Raw genomic sequence first — 21,866 nt, 5'->3', positions numbered from 1 at the left:
TTTCCCGTCTTCTTCAGGATGTCGGGACATGACAGGAAAAGCTTGCCTGCTTCTGGAGGACAGTAGTAAAGAAATCATCAGGCAGCACAGCTGGTGAGAAAGCATCCCATGTTGGGGCAGCACGATGCATGCTGCACTGTTGCAGCCACAATAAGAATTTCAGAAGGTCTTGAGTTGTAGGGAGGAAAGTGCATTTTCCTTACATCAGCCAGTGTTACTGGATTAAAAATAAGCAAGTTGTTTTTGGTCATGGAAGCCATGTGAGTTTTGAAGTACAATGTTATCTTCAGTTCTAATAATTGTTATGCTTTGTATAGCAGTCCATTACATGACCTGTGTTAATGCAGCAAAAAGATTTACTTCTGCTTCTTATGTGTTGATTATAATAATTTTGTTTCTACACATTATCTTGCACTGATTTAACTGTCACCTTGATTTGAAACCGTTTAATTAAGGCAGCATGAAATCAGTGCGACAACCCATTTGAAGCAGATTTATTCAATTTGGCCAAACCCAGGAAAGCTGTGATTCAAGCTGAGCTGAAATAGGTTGTTCTAATCTGATTTCACAGAGGTTTTGTAGCAATATAACTGCTTTGGTTGGTTAGGCTTGGGGCTTGATCTCTCTTTTGCTCAAACACTTGTTTGAATACAGCCTTTCTTGTGGACATGAGCATAGTGTAGGGAGGTACCGTACAGTGGCACAGTTCATTCCCTGTGGCTGTGGTTGTGCTAACCAAACACTGCAGAAGTGACACCTGTCCCCAGATGCTGAGGGGTGGCTGTGGCTGCTGGGACTGTGAGTAGCTGCCATTCCACACCAGCACTTCCATAGCAGCACGAGTTCCTCAGGCAGAAAAGCCCTGCCAGCAGGCCATCCTATCCAGTTGGGGAACATCCTTACACAGGAGAGGAAGCGCTTGTTTTACCCACGATGTATGGGTAAAAAGGATCTCAAAGCTAAAGCAGCTTTGCTAGAGAGGCTACGCTGAAATAGGCAGACTCAGCTGCCAAGGACTGAAATTACTGAAAACATGTCAATATATGGGTAAGTTCTATGCACATGCTTGCACAGGTTACATAGATCTATTTAAATTGATTTAGTGCATGATTTGAGTTTGGTCATAGTTGCCTCATGGCTCAGAGTCTGCAATCACTCCTCTCTTAAGAGCATTACTGGCAGTATGATCTCTTGGCGAGGAGGAGTCTGATCTCAGGGTTGGATGTAATTCATGCCCAGTGTGAGACACATTAGCCAAGGCCACTGTACAGTGCTGCTCCTGTTACTGCATGCTGCCTTTGAAACCAAGCACAGCATTACCCTCAACATTGCCCAAGGCCAAAGGTGGCCTGACTCAGGGGAGCAGCATCCGTCCCAGCAGCATCAGCTGTTTTCCTCGGAGCTGCCTATGACATTAATGAATGAAGTCTCATTATTTATCAGTCAAATAAGCATGGCTAATTCTCTACTGAGAGCAAAACATGAAGCTCCCATGTGACATCTCCCTCCTCCTGGCAGACAGATGGTGGGGAAGGATCCCCACCAGGTGATACAGGTGGCACTACAGAACCTGCAGGGAGAGCAGGCACTACAGAACCTGCAGGGAGAGCAGAAGGGGTTGTGCCTTAGGGCCTGCCCCTCCGGGCAACATCCCAGGGGGAAGTGAGTGAGGCAGCCTGGGGGCCCCAGCTAGGATGTCTCCATCTTCACCTTGGAGCTCCCCTGCTGCCACATCTGTTGGTATTCCTGGCTGAGAATAAGAAATGGAAGGAACAGCTTTGAAAAATATTTCTTCAGCTGAACTGCTGTTCATTCAGAGAAGGGGGATGCATGCATGTCTCAGCCTCTTCAGTCACTTTTTGCCAGCAGAGCAGGTTCCTGGCTCCCAGGATCTCAGAGGAGGCAGTGGCAGGGGGGTGTCATGGAGCAGCCACCTTCCTGGCTGGGACTTTGGGGGTGCCCCTGGTTGGAGGATAAAAGCCCAAACAGGTGATGAGGCTCTATTTTGACAGTTGAAATAGCATTAATGTTTGCTTTTAAAGGTAAATACCCAAGTCAGTTACAAGGCTTTCTTTGTTATCCAAAATCTCTGAATTCAGAAGGTGACGCTTCCACAGCAGTGTCACAGCAACCACAGCTGTCTGGGAGTGCATCCCTGGGCAACTTTTCCATTTCATTATTCATGTAGCCTGGCTTGCTTCCTCCCCTGTGCTGGGAAGAGCTCTTTGTATGTGTGTGAGCCTATATGCAAATGTATATGAAAGAGTGAGCATATATAGATGTTACATTTTTCAAATAAAGCGGCTGGAAAGCACCATGCTCCAAAAGACAATTACCTCCACCTCCATTTTGCCAGTGCCACCATAGACATCAGTGATCCCAGCAGAGTTAAGGCTGTGACCACCTCCTGCTCCGCATGCTGCTGAGGCATACATTTCTGGCAGCTCCAATATCTGTTTGTGGATGCTCTGGCTGCTGCAGAGCTGCTGGGTGGCAGATGACTCCACTCCTGGGACAAGCATGTCACATCCCCCATCTCACTTCCCCTCAGGGAGTTTCAGTGACTTACAGTAAGGGGATGCCTCCCTGAGGAGGTACATCAGGGGGTATCAGTCAACCAGTGGTACCACGTGTGATTGGTGCTGCCTGCAAGCAGGTAATTTATTGCATCCTGAGGGAGCTGCACTAATACAACTTAGCATCTCGTTCACGTCTTTGAAAGGTTTCACAAATATTAGCCATGCTAAAACATTTCCATCCATACTCTGTGGAAGACAACCTAATTCCGTAGTCCAGGTATCTCATTTTTTTCTCATTTTACACTCAGTATGGAGACCAAATTAGTGCAGACGAAGCAGGGACAAGCATTGCTCTCCTCCCCCAGGCACACTGTGGCTGTGGTTGGGGCTCTGCTGCCTGCCGGCAGCCTCCATCACTCATTCCTCCTGACATCTCCATTTTTCTCTCTCGAATGAACCACCTGCGCGTACATGAAATGGCACTTAATGGTTCTCTGCACTACCTCCTTCGCCTTGACATGATGCTGCTTTGAGCGTGTGTAGTGGTGACGTGTAACATTCCTACATAAAAGCATTACATTTGTATAGCATTTTAGAGTGTCGCATATATTTATATATATATATAAAAAAATAATCCACAGAGCTTGAGTTCTGGAAGGAAGCAGTTTAAATCCGAGCCATAGTCACTGCATCTCTGCAGCACTGTGCTGTCAGTGAAGGCAGCTCCTTGCCCTGACTTACCTACTTGCTGGTGGCTGCAGCGGTGTTTTTGAAGCTGGGTGCCAGCTGTGTTTTTCAGACGTGGAAGCTATTTAGCAGCTTGTAGCTAAAGCGTGTGTGAGACAGACGGTAACTCAATCTGATGTGAGGAGTCACCATTCTGCTTCTGAATCACGCCTCAACCCTTTGGAGAAAGTAATCATTAGACTAGTGTAAGGATAGGGGCGCTTAGCATGATGATGAAACTCAAAGCTGGAAAGATAAGAGATTAAAGATAGCGCTTGCTCATCAGTCAAGACATCTGGGTTTGGTTTATGGCACACATTCCTCAGCATCTGTACTGGAGACTGGAGGATTTCCTTCTTTTCCTCGGCTTTTGTTCCCTCATCCTGTATCACAGCCACCCGTCCCTGCAGATGCCGTGAACCCAGCCATAGGACCACCAGTCTGGGGCCAAAAACCTCTCATTCTCATGGTTTTTGCAACACAGTGAAGCAGTGCACAGGATCTGCCAACCCAACTGTATCCAAAAGCCTGGGAGGGGTAGCTGGCAAGCCTGTTCTGGAGCAAGCACTGCTGATAGAGAGCCAAACCCCAGTATAAACATTGCTTGCACTCTGACTTCATTTGACAGAATGGGGATTTGAATAAGACCCATATGCCCAGATGACCCAGTGGCACAGGGAGCTGACAGCTTAGTGAGTGTGGATGGCTGAAACAATGCTGGGCACTCTATGCCACTGGCAGACATCTGTGCTTAGGGACTATATCAAAACACTGGGGCTGGTGAGAGGCAGAGATTTGTTCCTTCACTCATCTCTCGGCAAGGCTGCTAGTGCAGTCTCACATCAAGCACAGGGTGCAGGTTTAGGTGCAACCACGTAAGAAGGACATAAAACTGTCACAGAGCATCCAAAGGAGGGCTCTGAAGACGGGGAATGGTCTGGAAGGTAAGGTGCATGAGGAGTGGCTGAGGTCCCTGAGTTGGTTCAGCCCAGAGCAAAGAGATTAACAGAGGCCTGATGGCGGCTGCAGCTCCTCACAGGGAGCGGAGGGGCAGCGCTGAGCTCTGCAATCCGTGACAGCGACAGGGCCCGAGGGAATGGCATGGAGCTGTGTCAGGGGAGGGGCAGTGGGGGTTAGGGACAGGGTCTGCACCAGAGGGCGGTGGGCATAGCCCCAAGCTGTTGGAGTTCAAGGTGCGTTTGGACACTGCTCTCAGAGACAGGGTTTGGATTTTGGGTGGTGCTGTGTGGAGCCAGCGGTTGGACTCAATGGTCCTCCTCCCTTCCAACTTGAGATGTTTCATGATTCTGTGATTCTCTGATTGCATCCATAGCCTCTCTGGAAGCGTGTGCCCTGGATTTTCACTGTATATTTTGACTTTTAGCATTGAAAAGCAAGCACAAAATGATGCTAAGGGATATACAAAACATGTATGAAAGAGTATATCTCTGGCCAGAAATAAACAGGGGGAAGGCATCACTAAAGAGGCTTCAGCAGCCCTGAGAGCAGTGCTGCTGCTACCTGCATGCTGGATGCTCCTCATCTTCATGCTTCTGACCACAGCCCTTCCCACAACATCAAGGCACGCTCAAGTGACGGGAATCCAGGGAGGCAGACATCTAGTGTGGGGCTGGCTTGTCCTCAGGAAGTAGGGCAAAGTGGTCAGGGCATGGCCTGGGACCAAGAGTGAAATGATAGCCACATTGTCACCCAGTTAAAAATAAACAAATCCAACATGACTTTACAGAAAGCAGTGTTGGAAATGCCACAGAAATAACAAAGATCTGCAGGTCTGGTTATAAAAAGGGTGTGGGAGGAAAAAACGCAGCAGAAAGGTGGAGATTTATGGGGACCTCTTACAAAGCATAATTGAGAGAGCAGGGAGAAGAAACAGAAATATGTGTAAAGATGCCAGGGGACATGTTCCAATCTCATATCTGAAGATGCATGTGCATTTATGGGCAAGTGATTACTCCAGTGTATTGGTAAAGGCATATGAAAACAGGTATATGCATATGCAAGCAGCCATTTACGTTCACTGGTATGAATTATGCATATACAGCTTCCTGTAAGATGCATGGCCCTGTGGCTTTTATTGGTGCAAATCAAGACTCATGCATTTTGAATATATGGCCCTTTTATGTCTGCCTACACCTATGTCAGTATTTTATTGGGCTATTGTGTGCATTTCACAGAGACTATGTTGCAGAGATCCGTACCACTATCAGCCTTAGTTGAGGATGCTGCCAACCTGTGTGGACAGAGCATTAGATAGCAGAGCATTAAGGTAACTGTTTTTTTATCCCTTAAATGCTGTATTTCAGGCCAATCACTTTACAGGATGCACAGAGCAAGCACTACTGCTCTGTACAGGAATAAAGAACTGATACGGCGCACTTCTGCTCTCACTGAGGGCAAAGAGGAGGCCATCTATTCTTGTTGTGTTCAAAAAGGTCTGTTTATAAAGCTGCATATGAAATGGTGGTGGATTCTTTGCCAGTGACTGACTTGCTGCACAGGCACAAGCAAAGTGCTTACCCTTTTGTTCTTGCTTTCTGCCATAGCAAAAATAACAGGATAGCAAACTGCTACAGCTTTATTTAGAAGGTGACCTGGAGAGAAACTGAGGGGTAGACGTACCGTTTTCTGCCTCACCTGGGACAGAACGTGAAGGGACAGAATGTGAACGCAGCTGTACTCTTTGTTCCTGCCTGCAGCCCCTCGGAGCCCTCCTTCCCTGGTGGTGCATCATAGCACAGCATCCCACTGATCGATGCTGATGAACTGACTCCAGAAAAAGGGCCTTCCTTCCTTTGTTTCCTACTAGCCAGGAAACGATTGGGCCGGTCCACCCTTGGGACACTTTGCAGTCTATAAAACCAAGCGACAGCTCTTATGCCGGGTAGCACAGCCCAGGCGCCTTGCAGGGAGGCACAGGGAGGAGCAAGGTTCATCTCCCCAGCCCAGACAGTTGAGGAAGAGGCCAAATCATTGGGTGGAGAATCCTTTTTACTTCCAGGTGTAGCAGCTGATTAAGTGAAAAGGTATCTGCCCTGCAAGCCTGGATTTTTTTTATATATATATCTTTAGGATTTTTTTATGTCTTCAAGCTTAAAACCAGCAGCATTCCTCTGATTGGTTAGTAGTATATAGTTTTAAAGGAAAAAAGAAAGAAAACAGGGGTTGCAAAGAATAATTTTAGTGCATCATTCAGAGCTGTGATAGCTGCATGAGAAGGAAGCAGGCCATGCTGCGGACAGCATTTAAGAAGCAAAGAGCGTGCCTGGATGACAGCGGGCATTTGTATTATCATCTTTAAACACTGGGTTTGTCTGATGGACTGCAGTGGGTCTTTACATTAAGACTGTGTTTTCTTACATACTTGGTTTTTGCCATTGCACACAGGCACCGCCTAGCTGTAATGGGATCCTCCTGAATCTCCTGGGCAATAGCGCAGCAACATTCTTTCCCAGTCTAAGTGATACTGCAGCGTGTCGGCGCATTTGGAGGTCAAGCAGCGTGGCAGTATGATGAAAACTCCCGTTCAGCAAAGCGTTCCGCCGCTCATGGTTCGGCTGCTGTGAGCTATTCCCATCCTGTGAAACCAAAGCCCATAGTATTCGCTCAATTACCAAATCTGTACCGGTACAAAAATGGAACAAGCACTCCTGAGAGAAATTCCTGTCCAGAGAGACAAATGAGACATCCTCTGTTTTATCTGCGTTTTTCCTTCCCCTGCAGCAATATGCTTTCTGTTACCTGAGTAGGGAAGAATGAATCACTAAGAAATCCCAAACCCTTACAAAAGCTCTCAAAGAGGTTCTAAACAACAGCATTTAACTGTCTTCACTTATTTGTGTCTTTGCACTTCTGAAATCTGGCCTTGGCTGGCGGGGAATTTAAGGGCATACAAGGGGATAGATCTTTCATGAGACTCTTCTGATGTAAACAGAAGTAAGAAAAGCCAGAAAGCTCTCAGACTCCTCTCCTTTCTGGAGGGGTTTGTACACTCATCTAAAGCTTCGCGTACTTAGCCAACTGGGCTATCATTCTGTCAGAGGAGATTAAGCTAAAATATTAGCTGTTTTTACAATAAAATTATCAATAAAATACCACAGTATGGCATCCTAAGCTGTGGCTCCATGAACAGTGCTGATATCTTTGGATCATGTGGAGGCTACGTACCATCATGGACCCTGGGTCAGCTCCAAGGCCTGCTGCTGCCACCTGGTCCCATACAGCTGTCTCTTCCTTGCACTGAACAAAGTTTGGTGGTAGTAAGGAAATGGGGTGGAGGGGGGGAGAGAATAATGCTTAGTGACTGCTGAAAGGTTCACTGAGGATATTTGCTCTGAGCAAGAATGATCATCCAATTATTTTTTTCTCCTACTTAGTGATATTCATGACACTACATTACCTTTCTCTTACTCTTGTTTTGGGAAGCCACAGACTGATCCAAACTTTGGACTCCCATACAGCAGATACATATTTCATGCCATGCAATTGCTCACTGCGTAAATAATTGTGTGACCTTAGTTTCATATTACATTAGATTAAAGGTGTAATTGCTTGTAATCCAATATGGCAAAGGAAGGGGAACATTGTACTCAGCAAATCAGGCTTCATATGATGGCGTTTCTTACGGAATGTACAATTAGCAAAGATTTTAGGAACTATAAATAGTGGAAACTTGTAGGTTCAAAGAGCAGATGCTTTACTGACAGAAAGCAGAAGTACTGTTGCTAGGAGCTATCAGAATAAGAAGGGAAAAATCCTTTGGGGTCTTCAGAGCCCACAACTGGAGTAGGTGGATTGTGTTCATTAAACCTCCCAAAGGATGGGATTTTGCAACATTTTCTGCAACTCAGATCAATGAATGGCAATGCTTCGGGAGTTATCAGGATAGTTCTTGAATTAATTTGGGTAATGTTCCTGGGTAAAACTATGAGTCCACTGAAAGCAGCAGCATTTTCGTTATCGATCTGCCTGAAGATAAGATCTCATCAAGCACACTGGGGGGAAGGAGGAAAAGTTTGATTTTTTTTTTTTCTTTTTATGAACTTTGGGCACTCAAAGACAGCAGAACAGCTCTGCACTGGGACCTTTGGAGCCTGCAAACCTCGGTGAAAAATACATTGCCTCTGCTCACATCACATGCGCAGTGAGCGAAGAAGGGAGTGGGAGCTCCTGAGGTCTTGGTGGGTGCCTGGGGGCTGCAATGCAGCAGCTGCTGAACTAGAGGCTGGGGGTCATCAAGTGGGAGCTATGGCACGGAAATAACCTGAATCACCACCAGCCTGCTCCAGTTTGCTTCTCTAGATCAAATATTCTCAGATAGATATTCAGAACTATCTGTATAAAAGTAGATGCATCTTATGTGCCTCTCATAATAAAGATGAAGACCTTGTATCTAGCAGTGACTGAAATATCTGTTGTGAAGCAATCCTTCCCAGCTTTCAGCAAAAATATCCTTTTTATCTTATCCCAGAGCATTAGTTCAACACAAGCCTTTTATCAGTCTATGCATTTTATCAAAGCAGCAACTAAGAACTCGAAAACCTAGGCAAGGGGATGAAAGGCGATGAGCTGTCACTGTACCAATCCTCACCAATAATCAATTGCATTCAAACAAAAGACCTCATTCCTGGTAACCTTTCCTTTGATTTTATCCTTGAACAACTTCTCTGCAGCCCCACCTACCTTTCTGCCACAGGTCCTTGCGGGGCCAGGCTGGGGCACTGGAAGGTCTCATGACTACTCGAGAGGCTTTGCGTCAGTTTAGAGGTGATTTTGAGGCAGTAGAAAAAGACTAGTTAAAATCTAGAGTATGTACAAGCTACCTTTTCCTATAGCGATTAGGCAAATATAACTCACCTCTTAACACTTTTCATTTAGCTCTGAAAACGTCAGCCCAAGCTCCAATTTCCCTTTGCCTTTCAATAGTTTCTGCGATGTATCTGCCCTTTCCTACTCTTTCTGTGCATGTCTTTTATATGGCAGCATTCTTCTGCAGCAGTAGTACCCAGCTCCCAGCAATTGAGTGAAAGGCACAAGCCTAAGCTTACAGCTGCAACCATCACACACCTGCTGCTGCGTGGTCAATCTGGCCTGTTCAAGAAAATGACTTCTGAACCACTCGTCAGAGGCAGCCAGGCCAGTTCACTCCACTTTGGCTCTTGAAATGTCAGGGAGTATTTATCCAAAGTGCTCAGAAGTCATTGCATTCTGCCCTAATAGTGTCACATTGGTCATGGGCAGATGATTTCCAATTACACCCACTTTCATGATTAAATCATTCAGACTGAAGCACTGTTTCTAAATTACTCTCTTATACACCAGATGTCCTTCCCTGTCACATCCAACCAAGAGCTGGCTCCCTCACACAGCAGCAGAGGAACACCGGGACAGGGTGGCTGGGGCCTGGGATTGACCTTGTGGCAGCCCTGAAGCCAGTCTGTGGAATGTGCCTGATGTAGGTTTAAGGCAGTAAGTAGAGAAGTGATGCCAGCACTGATTTTCCCCAGTGGTCTAAGAAACCACAGATGCTTAGTTACCCCAAAGTCTTGTGATATAAGTCCTCCATTTCTCCTGCTAGAAAGGAGCGATGGGCAGCTGTTGCCCAGTATGGGCAATGAAAGTGAAGCTTTTTTATATGTTGTGTAAACTTTGATGGAAAACTTTACCTGTTATTGTACAAAAGACCTAATTTCTCAAAAAATAAAGTTGAATGGATTTAAACACCACAGCAGCTTTGAGGTCCTAAGTTCAAGTCTCTTCTCTGAGGCAAATTTGTGTAGTTTTGTAATCTGTGCAGGTTAAAAAATGATCTGTGCAATGCCCCATTTTGATCATTTTCTACCACTAAGATGCAGAAAGGACCAGACGGATTACCTCCTAAGCATTTGCTATGACCCATTTTCAGGGCTCTTACATGTGGAATAGTAGCAACTAGGGGTTTTATAAACATTATCTTGTCTCACTGCTGATTTACAAAACTGTCAGTTAGATTCTTGGTTCTAAAATACAAAAACAGAATTACGAGCAGAAATACATGATAATTAAAATACTCCACATAATGAAAGCAGAGCCCAGAGAGGATCTGGAGAGAGTCTGCTGCTTATAAACTTCTGTCTCACCCTGGAAAGGTTCTTGATGGACAAAGCTGCAAAAATATCACGAGAACATTAGACCAATATTCTTGGAAAAGACCAAAAATAAAGCTACCAAGCTCCCTTCCCTTTACCACTTAGTAAGCATTAGAATAATTTAGTGTATGCATATGTATACAAAGAGCCATGGAGGGGTGTAAAGTTTGCCTTATTTTGGTGGTGATCTGTCCTGTCATATACCATTGGTTTGAGTAATATGGCTATGTCTAGCTGACATTTACACACATGAACCATGTGTGTATATGGACACATGCACGTGTATATGCCCACCTGGCAGTGATTATCGGTTGTGAAAACAGCCACACTGTGCCCAACAAGCCAAAGGTCAGGCAGAATTTTTTTTGTAAATGAAGGGAAATCCTGCTTTCAATAACCAGCAGCTTGACCTTTGCCAAGCATTAGTCTTGTCAGGAGTCATTACCCAAAGGAGATTAAACCATGAGACCCTCAAGGTATTGTGTACATTGAGAGACCAGGGATTAAACACTGATTCTTGCCAAGTGCCTAGGGAGAACCACAGGAGCTGCCAGCAGGGTGGGAGCAGTGCAAGTGGGAGGCTGCACTCACCGGGCACCACTTCTTCCAGAGAGGCATAGAGGGAAGGATGGGAGCTGCTCCCTTCAGCTGCTTACACTGTTCCTTCCTTTCCTTTTTTTTTCTTTTTTCTTTTTTCTTATTTCTTTTTTCTTTTTTTTTCCTCCACGTGGTTGTTAACAGTAAGAGATCAAATCAGCACCCTTGCCATCTTCAGGATGTCATTTGGACTGTGACAGCCCATTTTTAAGAGTGATCTGGCTGGTTGTCTTAATATTGTGTCTTAGAGAGGTGGCAGTGAAACAGCTGTAATGCTGCTGTGGTCGAGTTGGAGCAGCTGGTTTATTGGCTTGTGTTGATTCTGGCACCCGCACCTCCACAGCAAGTCTGGCTTTTCAGCAGTCCTTCATGTGAGGGAGGGAGCGAGCCCTCTTGCTCAGAGCTGATGAGTGTCCTTATGCTGCGTGACATTGCTCCTTGTGAAAGTTCGACTGTATTTGAAGACATTTAGCTTACTAACAAGGAAAACTCTGAGCACGTGGTAAAACTTGGTGACATCCATGTCCGTAGGGCACAGTGCCACGGGGAGGGTTCTCTGGGCACCTGGGGGCTTGGTGACACCATGGCACGGCAGAGGAACTCGTCAAAGCTTTGCAGTGAGGAGTTTCAGCCTAACCAGCTCCAAAGCTGATGGCATTTGAACAGCCCCAAAACATGAGTTTGGAGACACAGGTGAGGCTTTCCTCAATCTCACTGCTGGGAATGGCTGTAAGCATTTCTGTAGCTATTCAGGCTCAAATCAAGCTGGTTAAAGCAATGTGAAATTTAAGGTAAAAAGGTGAAACACTGCTAAATTTAAGATTTTTTTTTTCTGCCTTTCTACCACTTGTCCTCAAACACTGGAAAAAAGTATTCATGGGGTAAGGATCCATTCACAGAGATATAAATAGATACGATGGGACTGTATCTTACTAACAATATACTGAGCATTTCTCTGCAAACTAAGACCACGTGCTCACACTTGCTTGTAGTCTCAGCCTAAAGAGGCCACTGCTGCAGCAGCCATAAGCCCCAAGTTCTATTTTGGCAATACCCTGCTGCAAGCAGGAGATTTTCTTTCTAAACAGTCCGCTGTAACCATGCAAACAGTTGTCAAGTCCTGAGGCTTTCAGATGCTGCAAGATGGAATGGATGGAGTCAGGAAGTCTCTTACAGCCCTACTGCTGACAAATACCCATAGTGTCACACCCTGGGCTGCGATCTGCTGGTGTCAGTTCTTCCTCACCTGATGCAGTCAGTGGGAGCTCACTTACCTCAAACACCTGAAAAAACAGGCTGGAAAATACAGCTTTTTTGACTGCAGTGTACACACCAAGGTGATACGTGCTTCAGGTGAGCTGGGTGGGAATGAGTGCAATAGCATAACTGAGGAACCGACAAATACAGGGATGTTGTCTCCTTGCAGAGATGCTGACTGACAAAAAACTGTGCAGGAGCTGGTCTGCTGCCACCAATCATCCATCAGGCTTTCCTCCCCCTTCTCAGATTTCCCCTCAAGCCTTTTGGCAGAAATGAAACTGGAAGGAAACATCCTGGAATTCATATAGCAGCATAGTTACATGTCATCTATATAATACGTACACAGTATAAACACAGTCATAATTCATTTTTCTGAAGAGTACTCACTGTGTATGTCATGGGAACATGTAGGTGCTGTGTTATGGGATACCAATAGACCATGTCCTGAAAAGTTGAATGTCTTCTCTGGCTTTAAGAACCAAATTAACTTCGTTACCAGATATTGATGCTAAAAAAGAGAATGTGACATGTATTTGATCCATTCTCATTTCTGTTAGTACTCTGCTCTGTGAACAAAAGTTCTTACAGTCTCTACACATGTTCTGAAGCTCTGTGTGCTTCCCTGTTGCTAACTTTTCCTACCAGCATCACAGTTCAAGGGTGTACAGAACAGCTTGCCTGGGAAGGACCTGGAGCTCACCTGCTCTGATGCCAGTGCAAATGGGGTTGACTTGGAGAGGCTCTTCAGGGCCTTGTCCAGCCAAGCCTATGCTGGCAGTCAGTGGTCTTGCTCTTCCCAACAGTTGCTCAAAGGTTTCAAGTCAAAAGGTTTACTTGGGAAGTAAATATTTAAAGCTTTACATAAAAAAACTGCATGCGCACATACATATTCCCTCATGCATGCTTGTATATATGTAACATAAGAGCTCGGAGCAGAGAACTATTACTATAACCACACTTGGGAAATATTTGCATTTAGCTTACTTTACCCAGACACTCAGTCCTTAAACTCAGGGTGCACAAACAAGTACAGTGCAGCCATCCTGCTCTTGAGACAAATGCTTGAAGGAGCTTCCAGTGTTTCCATTTCCTTTCAAGCAGGGGGCCTAGCTTGGCTTTCAGATTTATCTTTGAGATATTTTCTGAAAAGAGTATCCACCTATGAAAAACTGGACATTAAAAGAGACTGTGCCCCCCGCCCCAGCCCCTAATGTGCCTGGCTGGATGCCCACCAGCAGGGCAGACCCAAGTGCTGCTGGAGTGCAAGCCTCATGCTTGAGATTCCTTATGTTGGAGAAAGTTCCTTGCTGATACACTGTAGGGAAGCTGAAAAGCTTCTTCGAAACCTCGCTATGAGATATGTTAAAACCCAGTACTAGTCCAAATGACTTCATCTTAGTATTTAGCAAACAGGAGCAATGTTCAGTACGTGCTTGAAATGCTTGATTTCTTTCCATATCCTCCTGCCCATCTTGCTTCCCCATTTTATTTCTTCCTGTTCCTTGGTTGCTTGCTGTTGTGTTATGATCCAATCAAGTTAACACCTACAGAATTCCTGAAACTTTGGCATTCCTTGTACTTCAGACTCACCTCAAGAAGCTCATGGGTGCACATTCCTGATATTGCTTCTCACAAATCCAGCTGCGATCTGAGAAGTGGAAAGTGTCCAGCTGACCCTTGTGTCTGATCCAGTCTTTCACACTAAGGACCAAAGGCAACAGCTAGATATTTTGAGACCAGGACAGGATGTTAATCTGGTGTGTCCTTTCCTCTGAACACAAACTAACTTCAAAAGAGCCGCAGTGAGAGAGAAGAAGGAGTGGATAGGCCTTCTGTGCACAGTTCCTTGTGGCCATAGCCAGAGCCTTCCTGGCTTCCAGGGACAGCTCCTGCCAGCAGCCCTGGGCACAGGGGGAGACCCATGCCTTGCCCACTCCTGGCACTCAACCACCATGACACTGAGCTCCCTCCTGCTACAACCGTGCTCAGCTGGAGACGGGGACACGGCAAGACTTGGTGGCTTAGCAGAGAAGAACAGATCACTATTTAAATAGATTGGATAGTGGATAAAAAGGGAACAATATTAAACAATAGAGGTACTACGTTGACGAATTCAGACTTAAGACAGGAGCCACTTTTGCAAACGGAACATCAGCATACGCATGCACTTTATTTTGATGTTTACAGCAACTGAAAACCCAGAGTTTTGGATTTTAAATTACAGACCGAGAAATCGGCTGTAAGTGGTCTGTTCCAATGACATTATTTTCTGCAGGAGCAACAGCAAATTATTGTCATTACAAAAATCAGACCCGATGGTAAACAACCAGGTGTTTTTTAACACCTTTAGCAAATGCAGGGCTCACAACAAGAAGCCTCGCAAAGCTGCAAAATTGCTCAGAACCAATGCAAGGCAGGAGCCTCACAGCTGCAGGCCCAGCTGTGCAGCAACAAGCAATTCAAGGAGCATTACCACTCACCTTGCAAGGATCTCATTTTAAGCCCTTCTTGATGAAGGCATTTGGCCCCGGCAGGCAGGTGGCCCAGGGGAAGGCACAGTGGATGGCCAATAGCTCAGTCCCTGTGGGTTGCAATACAGAACCTACAGGCCAGTGTGAATTACTCCTAACAAATCTTCTGCTAAAACATAAAATGAAGAGCCAAAAATGGAACGGCTCAAGGGATTTTGCAGATAGTTAACTAGGTGGGGTAAAAGGCGAGGACAAAACAAAAACGAGCCATTGCAGCTTTCCTTCAATTATTGAAGCTATCAAAACAGCATAACAAATCCTGCACACGTGACAGAAGAAAAATTGCAGGATGTTTGTTAATGAACAGAGCTGGAATGGTGTTTCAGGGAGAGACTGATGGGTCAGAAAAGCAGTCCCAGCATGAATGGCCTGAGGGGACAGCATGGAGACTGCAGTAGAGCAGGCGCGTGGGTATTGAGCAGCAGCTTGAAATAAGTGGCTTACACAACCTGTCCCCCAGACACCCACTGTTTGTGTCCCGCACTGCATGGAGACAGTCCCACACACCAGTGGGGGAACCACAGCAAACCCATGGGAGCCACAGTTACGGTTTTATGAATTTTGCTGGGCAAGACAGAGGGAAAACCTCATATGTCTTTTAATAACTATAGGAAATATAGAAAAACTATGCCTGGAAACCTCTCTTATTTTCTTCCAAAAGTCTTTGGGGTTTTTCTAGGCTATACCCCTAGATGTGCACAGGACTACATTACAACATATATATGAGTAACGGGGTTGTATTCTGGGGCACAATTGAATAGCAAACACCAGAACTCTCTGTCCAGAGGAGCTGTGAAATCCATATGTGAATCTTGCTTTCTACTTAGCACGTTTGTCCTGCCTCGGTGTAATTAAAGCACCCACAGTCTAGGACATTACGAGCTCTATCATCTAATCAGGCTAAAGGATCAGGCAGCTTTATTTTTCATGTTGAAGTTTATCACCCCAGTGATCCCCTGGCACTGGGAGACGGTGCTATGAATAGGTTCTGAAACGCAGTCAGCAGACATTTCCGTGCTACTCCAGGGAAGGCATAGATAATTACTTTAATTATCCCCAGTTTGTTCTTCTGTCCGTAATTATAGTTTTGGGTTCATTAATAACGACGTGTGATTTTAAAAACCAAAACAGGACCCTCAATTACCTCAGGAACTGTGCCGCAACTTTAGTCTCCAAACGTAGCTGTGCAAAAGGGAACCAAAGCTACATTGTATAAGCCCATACTATACAGATGTGCGTAAGCAGAGCAAAGCAACAGGATGGAAAACGTCACCAGGAAAATAAACTCTCTCATCATTATTTCACTGCTTTTTACCTAAAAAAACTAATGTCCCATTGTCTCGATTAGACCTATTGTCCTGTTGCATTTTTTGTTATTGAGGGAACCAACAGTGAGAGCCAGTGAGAGTTTCCTAAGGAGAAGCAGCCTGAAAAGCTGAACGCAGTATCCTATGCTTAAGGCGCATTTTGCTGCAGATTTGAGAAACCGGAGGTAAGCTGAAGCACACAGCTGAGGATTTAAGTTGCCTGAATACCTGTGTGAAATACAAAACACACTCCAGCTTTACGAGGTGGTTAAAAACTGCACAACAAAGTTCTTTCCTGTTGCATCCTCACTTGATGACCATTCGTCTCTTGTTCCTGGGCGTTGAATGCCGCCAGCGACAGGGCTGGTCGGGAGCCAGCACAGCAGGAGGCTTCATTAGCCATGAAGAGGAGCAAAACAAGGCTTCAGGCAGGGCAATGCCCTCTCTGAACAACCAGCATTCACAACCAGCTTCTCCACAACAAGCACATCACCAGCTGGACAGCCTCAGAGCTACACAGAGACCTATGGATGCGAGACAGCGATGGCTGAAGTGTTTCAAAAGATCTTTGCCCATCAAGGAAACAAATTATATATTAAAAACCCTTCACAGAATACACGCTCTGTTCTTTCTCTGCTTAGTATCTTCCTTGCTTGAAGCTTGGCTTTTGCCCAAACGCATCCAGAGCAACACTTGATGATAACTCAGAAATGTGAAGTTAATGTGTGCAGCTTCTGCTCCTGAATGCCAGGAGCCAAAGTGTATTTTTCTGGGAGGAACAGACCCAGTCACAGAGAATAATCATGTTTGCGTAAGTTTTTAGATAGCCAAGGATAAGGGAAATGCTTTTGTTAACTCCTTTGAGAAAAGATGAAAACTCAAAAGAGAAAAACTCCGCTTTCTCGTTGTCAGTTTATCCAGCACCAAATACAAGACCCAGCAGAGAGCTTTCTGCACTACCGAGAGACAGCCAGCCTGCCTTTTTTCTTAAAAACAAGCAAACAAAAGCAACCTTATAGTTATATTTCATCCTAAAAACTAGTCTGAGGAAAGAATAAACTTTCGCTCTGTGGTTTGTCTTGACATTTTTCCAGAGACACATAACAGGAATATTTCAAATTCACTTTTGTCTCCTATGTGCAGGAAATAGGGAAGTTGCAGTTCTTAATGTCCAGGCTTCTGAAATGAGAAAGACAATGAAGTTATAAGTTGAAACATGAAGTCTTTAAAGAAGAAAAGGAACGGAAATAGAATCTTAAATGTACTTGCAGCGTTTTAGCAAAATCAGATATTTTTGCCTTAATCATAATAAACAGGAATGCTTATTTATGTCACACGCACTTTCCGTTTATGATCTCTGTATCCCTGCTGGGAGGAAAACAGAGATCTGAACTCCGATCCTGTCTGATATGGACTTCAAGCTCTGCATTATAACAGTAACTGCTGCTAACTGACACCCTGAAGTGCAGTACCGTGGAATGACAACAAAGCAACTCTTTTTTTGTGTTTCATTGAATTGATCTTGTGGACACAAAGAAAAAGCCTTCAAATGACTCCTATCCACATCTGGATGAATGAAGATGAAAACATACAACAAATACTTCCCAATTTCATGATACCAGTGTTGGTGCCCTCCCTTCAAGCTTTATGACTATGCAGATGCTGACAGACAGAGCTCTGAGGTCGGAATTCTGTATGGCAATTGTGCTGATGCTCCACCAATTTGAAGAGGATACAAGTGCAGGAACATTTCTGCACCCATGGACAGCCACAGCCTTACTAAGTCACAGCCAACAGAGGAAAACCACCGCCTCCCTCATCAACCCAGATACCCAAAGCAGAAGTGGCACATTAAGAGAGGCACCTGCTGCTGCTGACTGCATCAGAGAGAACTTTAGAGCTCACAGGGGTCTTAACTGTGACTGGACTGTGATTTTGCAGAGATGGCCAGTTCCCCTCTCTGTGCAAATAATATATATACTATATTTTTTAATAGTTCTTCCTCCTGGCAGACTTGTCTCCATGTAAGTAATTTGTATTCTGACTGGAGCTATCTACAGATGGCTCTCAAGGAAACAATTTTGATTTTCCACTTAGCATAAGCCAGGCAGTATAGGATAAATAGGGCAATGGCCAGGGACAAAGAACTACCCAGATTCTTTCAGGTTCATTCCCAGATATTCAAATATTTCTTAAAAATAAAAAATAAAAATAGAGCACGTTTCTCCTACATATCATATATGCATTTGCTAACTGTCAACAGAAAAACACCGAGCTGACTTTTTTGACAAAGGTCTTGCTCATTTGGCTTTACAGAAGAGTATATTCATGACTGATATTTTGCAACTTTTTTGGGTGACAAGTGTCATCTGTTTCTATGACATGGTGAAGAGGTGGAGAAAAATCAGAGGGGCTGATGATACCCACTGTGTCAGTGCAAGGCGAGCAGCATGCCGCCACCTGACAGCAGGAATGCTTACCTGTAACTCTTTCACAAGTCCCTTGAAGGTATATGGAGGAGGATACGAACTGTACACTAAAGCAAATGTTCTCAGCTCTGCTGGAGTTTATAGTGAAACATCTGCAGCTCTTACACTAATCTCTGAACATATTTCAATTGCCACATCTTAAAGATTTGAATAATTTCTAACGAGTTGGTGCGACATCTTATTACTAGAAATTTTACATTCCATGCTAAAACCCCAAGAAAAGAATTCAGACCAAGTGGAAGAAAAAAATCCCTCAATCCCTCTATCTTACACTGTGGAAACAAATTATTGGATCCTTTGAAGCGTAATATCAGCTATGAATGTGGGTTCACTTCTGTGAAATTTTGAAAGCAAAGAACAATAGTAGGATCCTTTAAAGAATACTGGGAGTAAAGGTATCTGAGAAAGTACTTTTCTCTCTTTCTTCAACATAACAAATGTACAAATCTAGTGTGTGAACTGAATAAATTTTATAGTTGATGAACGATGCCTGGCCTGTATCGTGCTTCCTGGGTGTTACAATATTCTCAATGCAGGACATTTACTCAGTTAGTTAAAAGCAGGAATGCAGGTGAACATGTGCCTATTTTTTCTTTAAAAGCCTTAAACTTACAGAATTGTCCATCTACCTATCTGATGCCACCAGCACTGCCGTAACAACATCAAATTAATTTATTTGCAGTTGAAAATGCACCATTTTTTTTGCCTGACTACTAAGTTTTTGTGATTTGGTTAGCACTTCTTTTTACAGTTAGGAAACCACCATTTCTGATTAGAAAGCCAAGGCTAACATTTTCATTTCATGCACTACTTCACATGAAAGACATTCACAAAATGGAGTATTTAATCATTTAATCTGCTTAATTATGATTACTTTTCACAGCACACCAATCCATGGAGTGGATGGTTTTGTGGAAGCCTATTCAGTAACCACACGATTAAGCAAGCTATGTGAATCTGCATATAAATTTTACATTAAGATACTACCGTCATTTTAGATGACTCAGAGGTAATGAATGACATGATTGACACACGATAAATCAATATGTATGTAAGAAGCCATTAGGCATGTAATGCACATCAGTAACAAAAACGGGATACGTGTCAAGAAGCGGTAAGCATAACACTAGCCAGCAACAGAACAGTCAGGGACAGTTTGCATGCATGTAAGCACTGCTCACTACCAGCACGCCAGGTAGTAATTACTTGTCTGTGCTGTCTAACTTCCAAGCTAATTGGTTTTTACTTGTCTTGACTGGTACACATGAAATGGTAGAATCTGCTCTCAGTGGATGTTATGTGAACGCTGTGAGGATCAAGTACGGGCAAAGTAATGGTTAATTTGATCTAAGCAGTGTTCTCCTTGGGCCGTGCAAAACTCTCCCCTCCTCCAAACAACAGCCAAAAACAGAAGATGAAAGCTATCTCAAATTAGTGTAAGCAAGGATTGCCAGAGGAGGGCTCGAACACCTGGGCACATTCACCTGAAATCTGCAGCTGACCTGGGGTGCCACGACAGCCCTAAGAACTCAGTTATGAGATACTGTCATTCTGTGAAAAGGAATGTTTTTGCTCTCCAGACTGATTTACTGGGCTAGGAGAGAGAAGTGATAGGAGTGTCCCATCACAAGGTGTTTTGCTTCAGTTAGGGTTTCATCCTCTCTTACTCCATTCAGCATGGCGCAAGGTTAAAATGAAGTAGCATGAAATATTTTAGAAGCTTGGATTTTCAAGTGAGGAACACGTGCTACACACAGTTAAAATGGAACACCAAGCGAATTAAGTACTTAGAAGGGTGGAGGTTGCAGGGGAACAGCAGCTTTCAAGGAAAAGAAGCAAGCATGAAAAACGCACAGCCTAAGAGGACAGATCAGCGTTCTTGACAAGCTTTTTATCATTTCAGAAGATGACAGCAATCAAGAAAAAAAAATGAAAAAGAAAAGAAAACAAAGCTCATGATAAAGCAGAAAAACATCTCTCCTGATATCCAGGTAATGACAGAAACACACTGCCACATGAAAGTAGTATCAAAGATGAACTAGATGTTTCTTTTTAGCTGACTAACAGGACACAAATTTTTCAGACCGACTTTTTTCTGTAGCCAAGAGTGGTATAATTCCAGAGCCAGCTCATTCTCACTCCAAACTGACAGAGCCAGGAAATCTAAGGGCGCTATCAATGTACACCACCAAAGTGCAACAGAACAAAGGGCCAGTCACCACTCAGCAAATGAGAAAAACACAGATAAAGTGCACTTTATGAAACATTCCCCCAAACCCATGTGTGAAGTCCTCTGTGAAACTAGGGCCTAGATAAACTCCTAACAATATTTTTTATATATACATACCAGAGACAAACATCCTCCCCTCAGCCTGGAACAGAAAAATAATGGCTGCTGACCAACCTGAATTTGGACCTCAGCATCAAAACAATCCCTTCACTTCCTCTGTGATGGGGTCAAGGTCAATGTCATAGAAGCATGGCCTCGTGGGCAGTCCTGGCATAGTGCTCATCTGTGGGAACAAAGAAGTTAAGTTACAATCCTGTATCTGTACAGAGGTAGATCACTCCATCCACGTAAAACTCAGACTAAATGGTGAGATTGTTCATTGTGGACTCAACTACAGATGTGAATTTCACATTTTTTGTTTTGGCTTAAAATGCCAAACTCTGTATTTCCTCAACTCATTTTTAAGTGTATGCTTCTAAAAGACGGGAAAGAGAAAATAAAAGCCACAAAATGGAGGCTAGTATATTAAACTAAGCTTAAGACTAAGCTCTTTAACAAAATGAAGACAAGAAGATGCTCTGGGACTTATCGTTTCTCAGCATATTTGTCTGGAACATAAATCAATTTATATCTAGTAGGAAATTCATACAGCAAAGAGCAAGGATGTAACTGCTTGCATTCACCTGGTTATGTAAATGTGCTGAGCTGCAGACCTTCTCAGAACACAGAAGCAGAATTAATTGCAACACTTTCATGACCAATTACTTAAAGTGAGGAACAAATTAAAATAGTTCAACTAAACATACATGGCTTGTGGCTGAATCCTAATTTAGTAGTTAGAATCAGTAGGTTGAGATATGAAGCTAAAGCAACACAATTATCTCAAACTATGTATAATTAAGATCCTGATCTAGCATAAAACACCAGCATCTGTGTATTTTTAAACGTTAGAATAATCTTGTGGCCTTAAATTACACAGTTAAATAAAACCCTGCTCATGCTACTTATATAATTATTTACAATTGGCGTTTTAGCAGCAATTAAAGACGCAGGAGTGACATG

At 44.0% G+C, this 21,866-nt stretch overlaps 1 protein-coding gene across 2 annotated transcripts in view; it reads right to left on the bottom strand.

Annotated features, from left to right (window-relative positions):
- Positions 1-14,382: 14,382 nt before the first annotated feature.
- MTHFD1L (methylenetetrahydrofolate dehydrogenase (NADP+ dependent) 1 like) overlaps positions 14,383-21,866 on the bottom strand; it is a 142,336-nt gene continuing 134,852 nt past the window's right edge. For both annotated transcript variants that reach the window (XM_004935617.5, XM_040697653.1), the window contains 2 exons: positions 20,979-21,087; positions 14,383-17,264 (listed from right to left, as the gene is read on the bottom strand). In XM_004935617.5, coding sequence (XP_004935674.2) covers positions 20,998-21,087 — 90 coding nt within the window. In that variant the 3' untranslated portion in view covers positions 14,383-17,264; positions 20,979-20,997. The remainder of the gene's footprint in view (positions 17,265-20,978; positions 21,088-21,866) is intronic.

The sequence above is a fragment of the Gallus gallus genome, chromosome 3 (genome assembly GCF_016699485.2).
Source record: "Gallus gallus isolate bGalGal1 chromosome 3, bGalGal1.mat.broiler.GRCg7b, whole genome shotgun sequence".
In the NCBI taxonomy this organism is placed as follows: domain Eukaryota; kingdom Metazoa; phylum Chordata; class Aves; order Galliformes; family Phasianidae; genus Gallus; species Gallus gallus.
The sequence above is the reverse complement of the archived record's forward strand: the minus strand, read 5'-3'. Positions and strand labels throughout refer to the sequence as shown.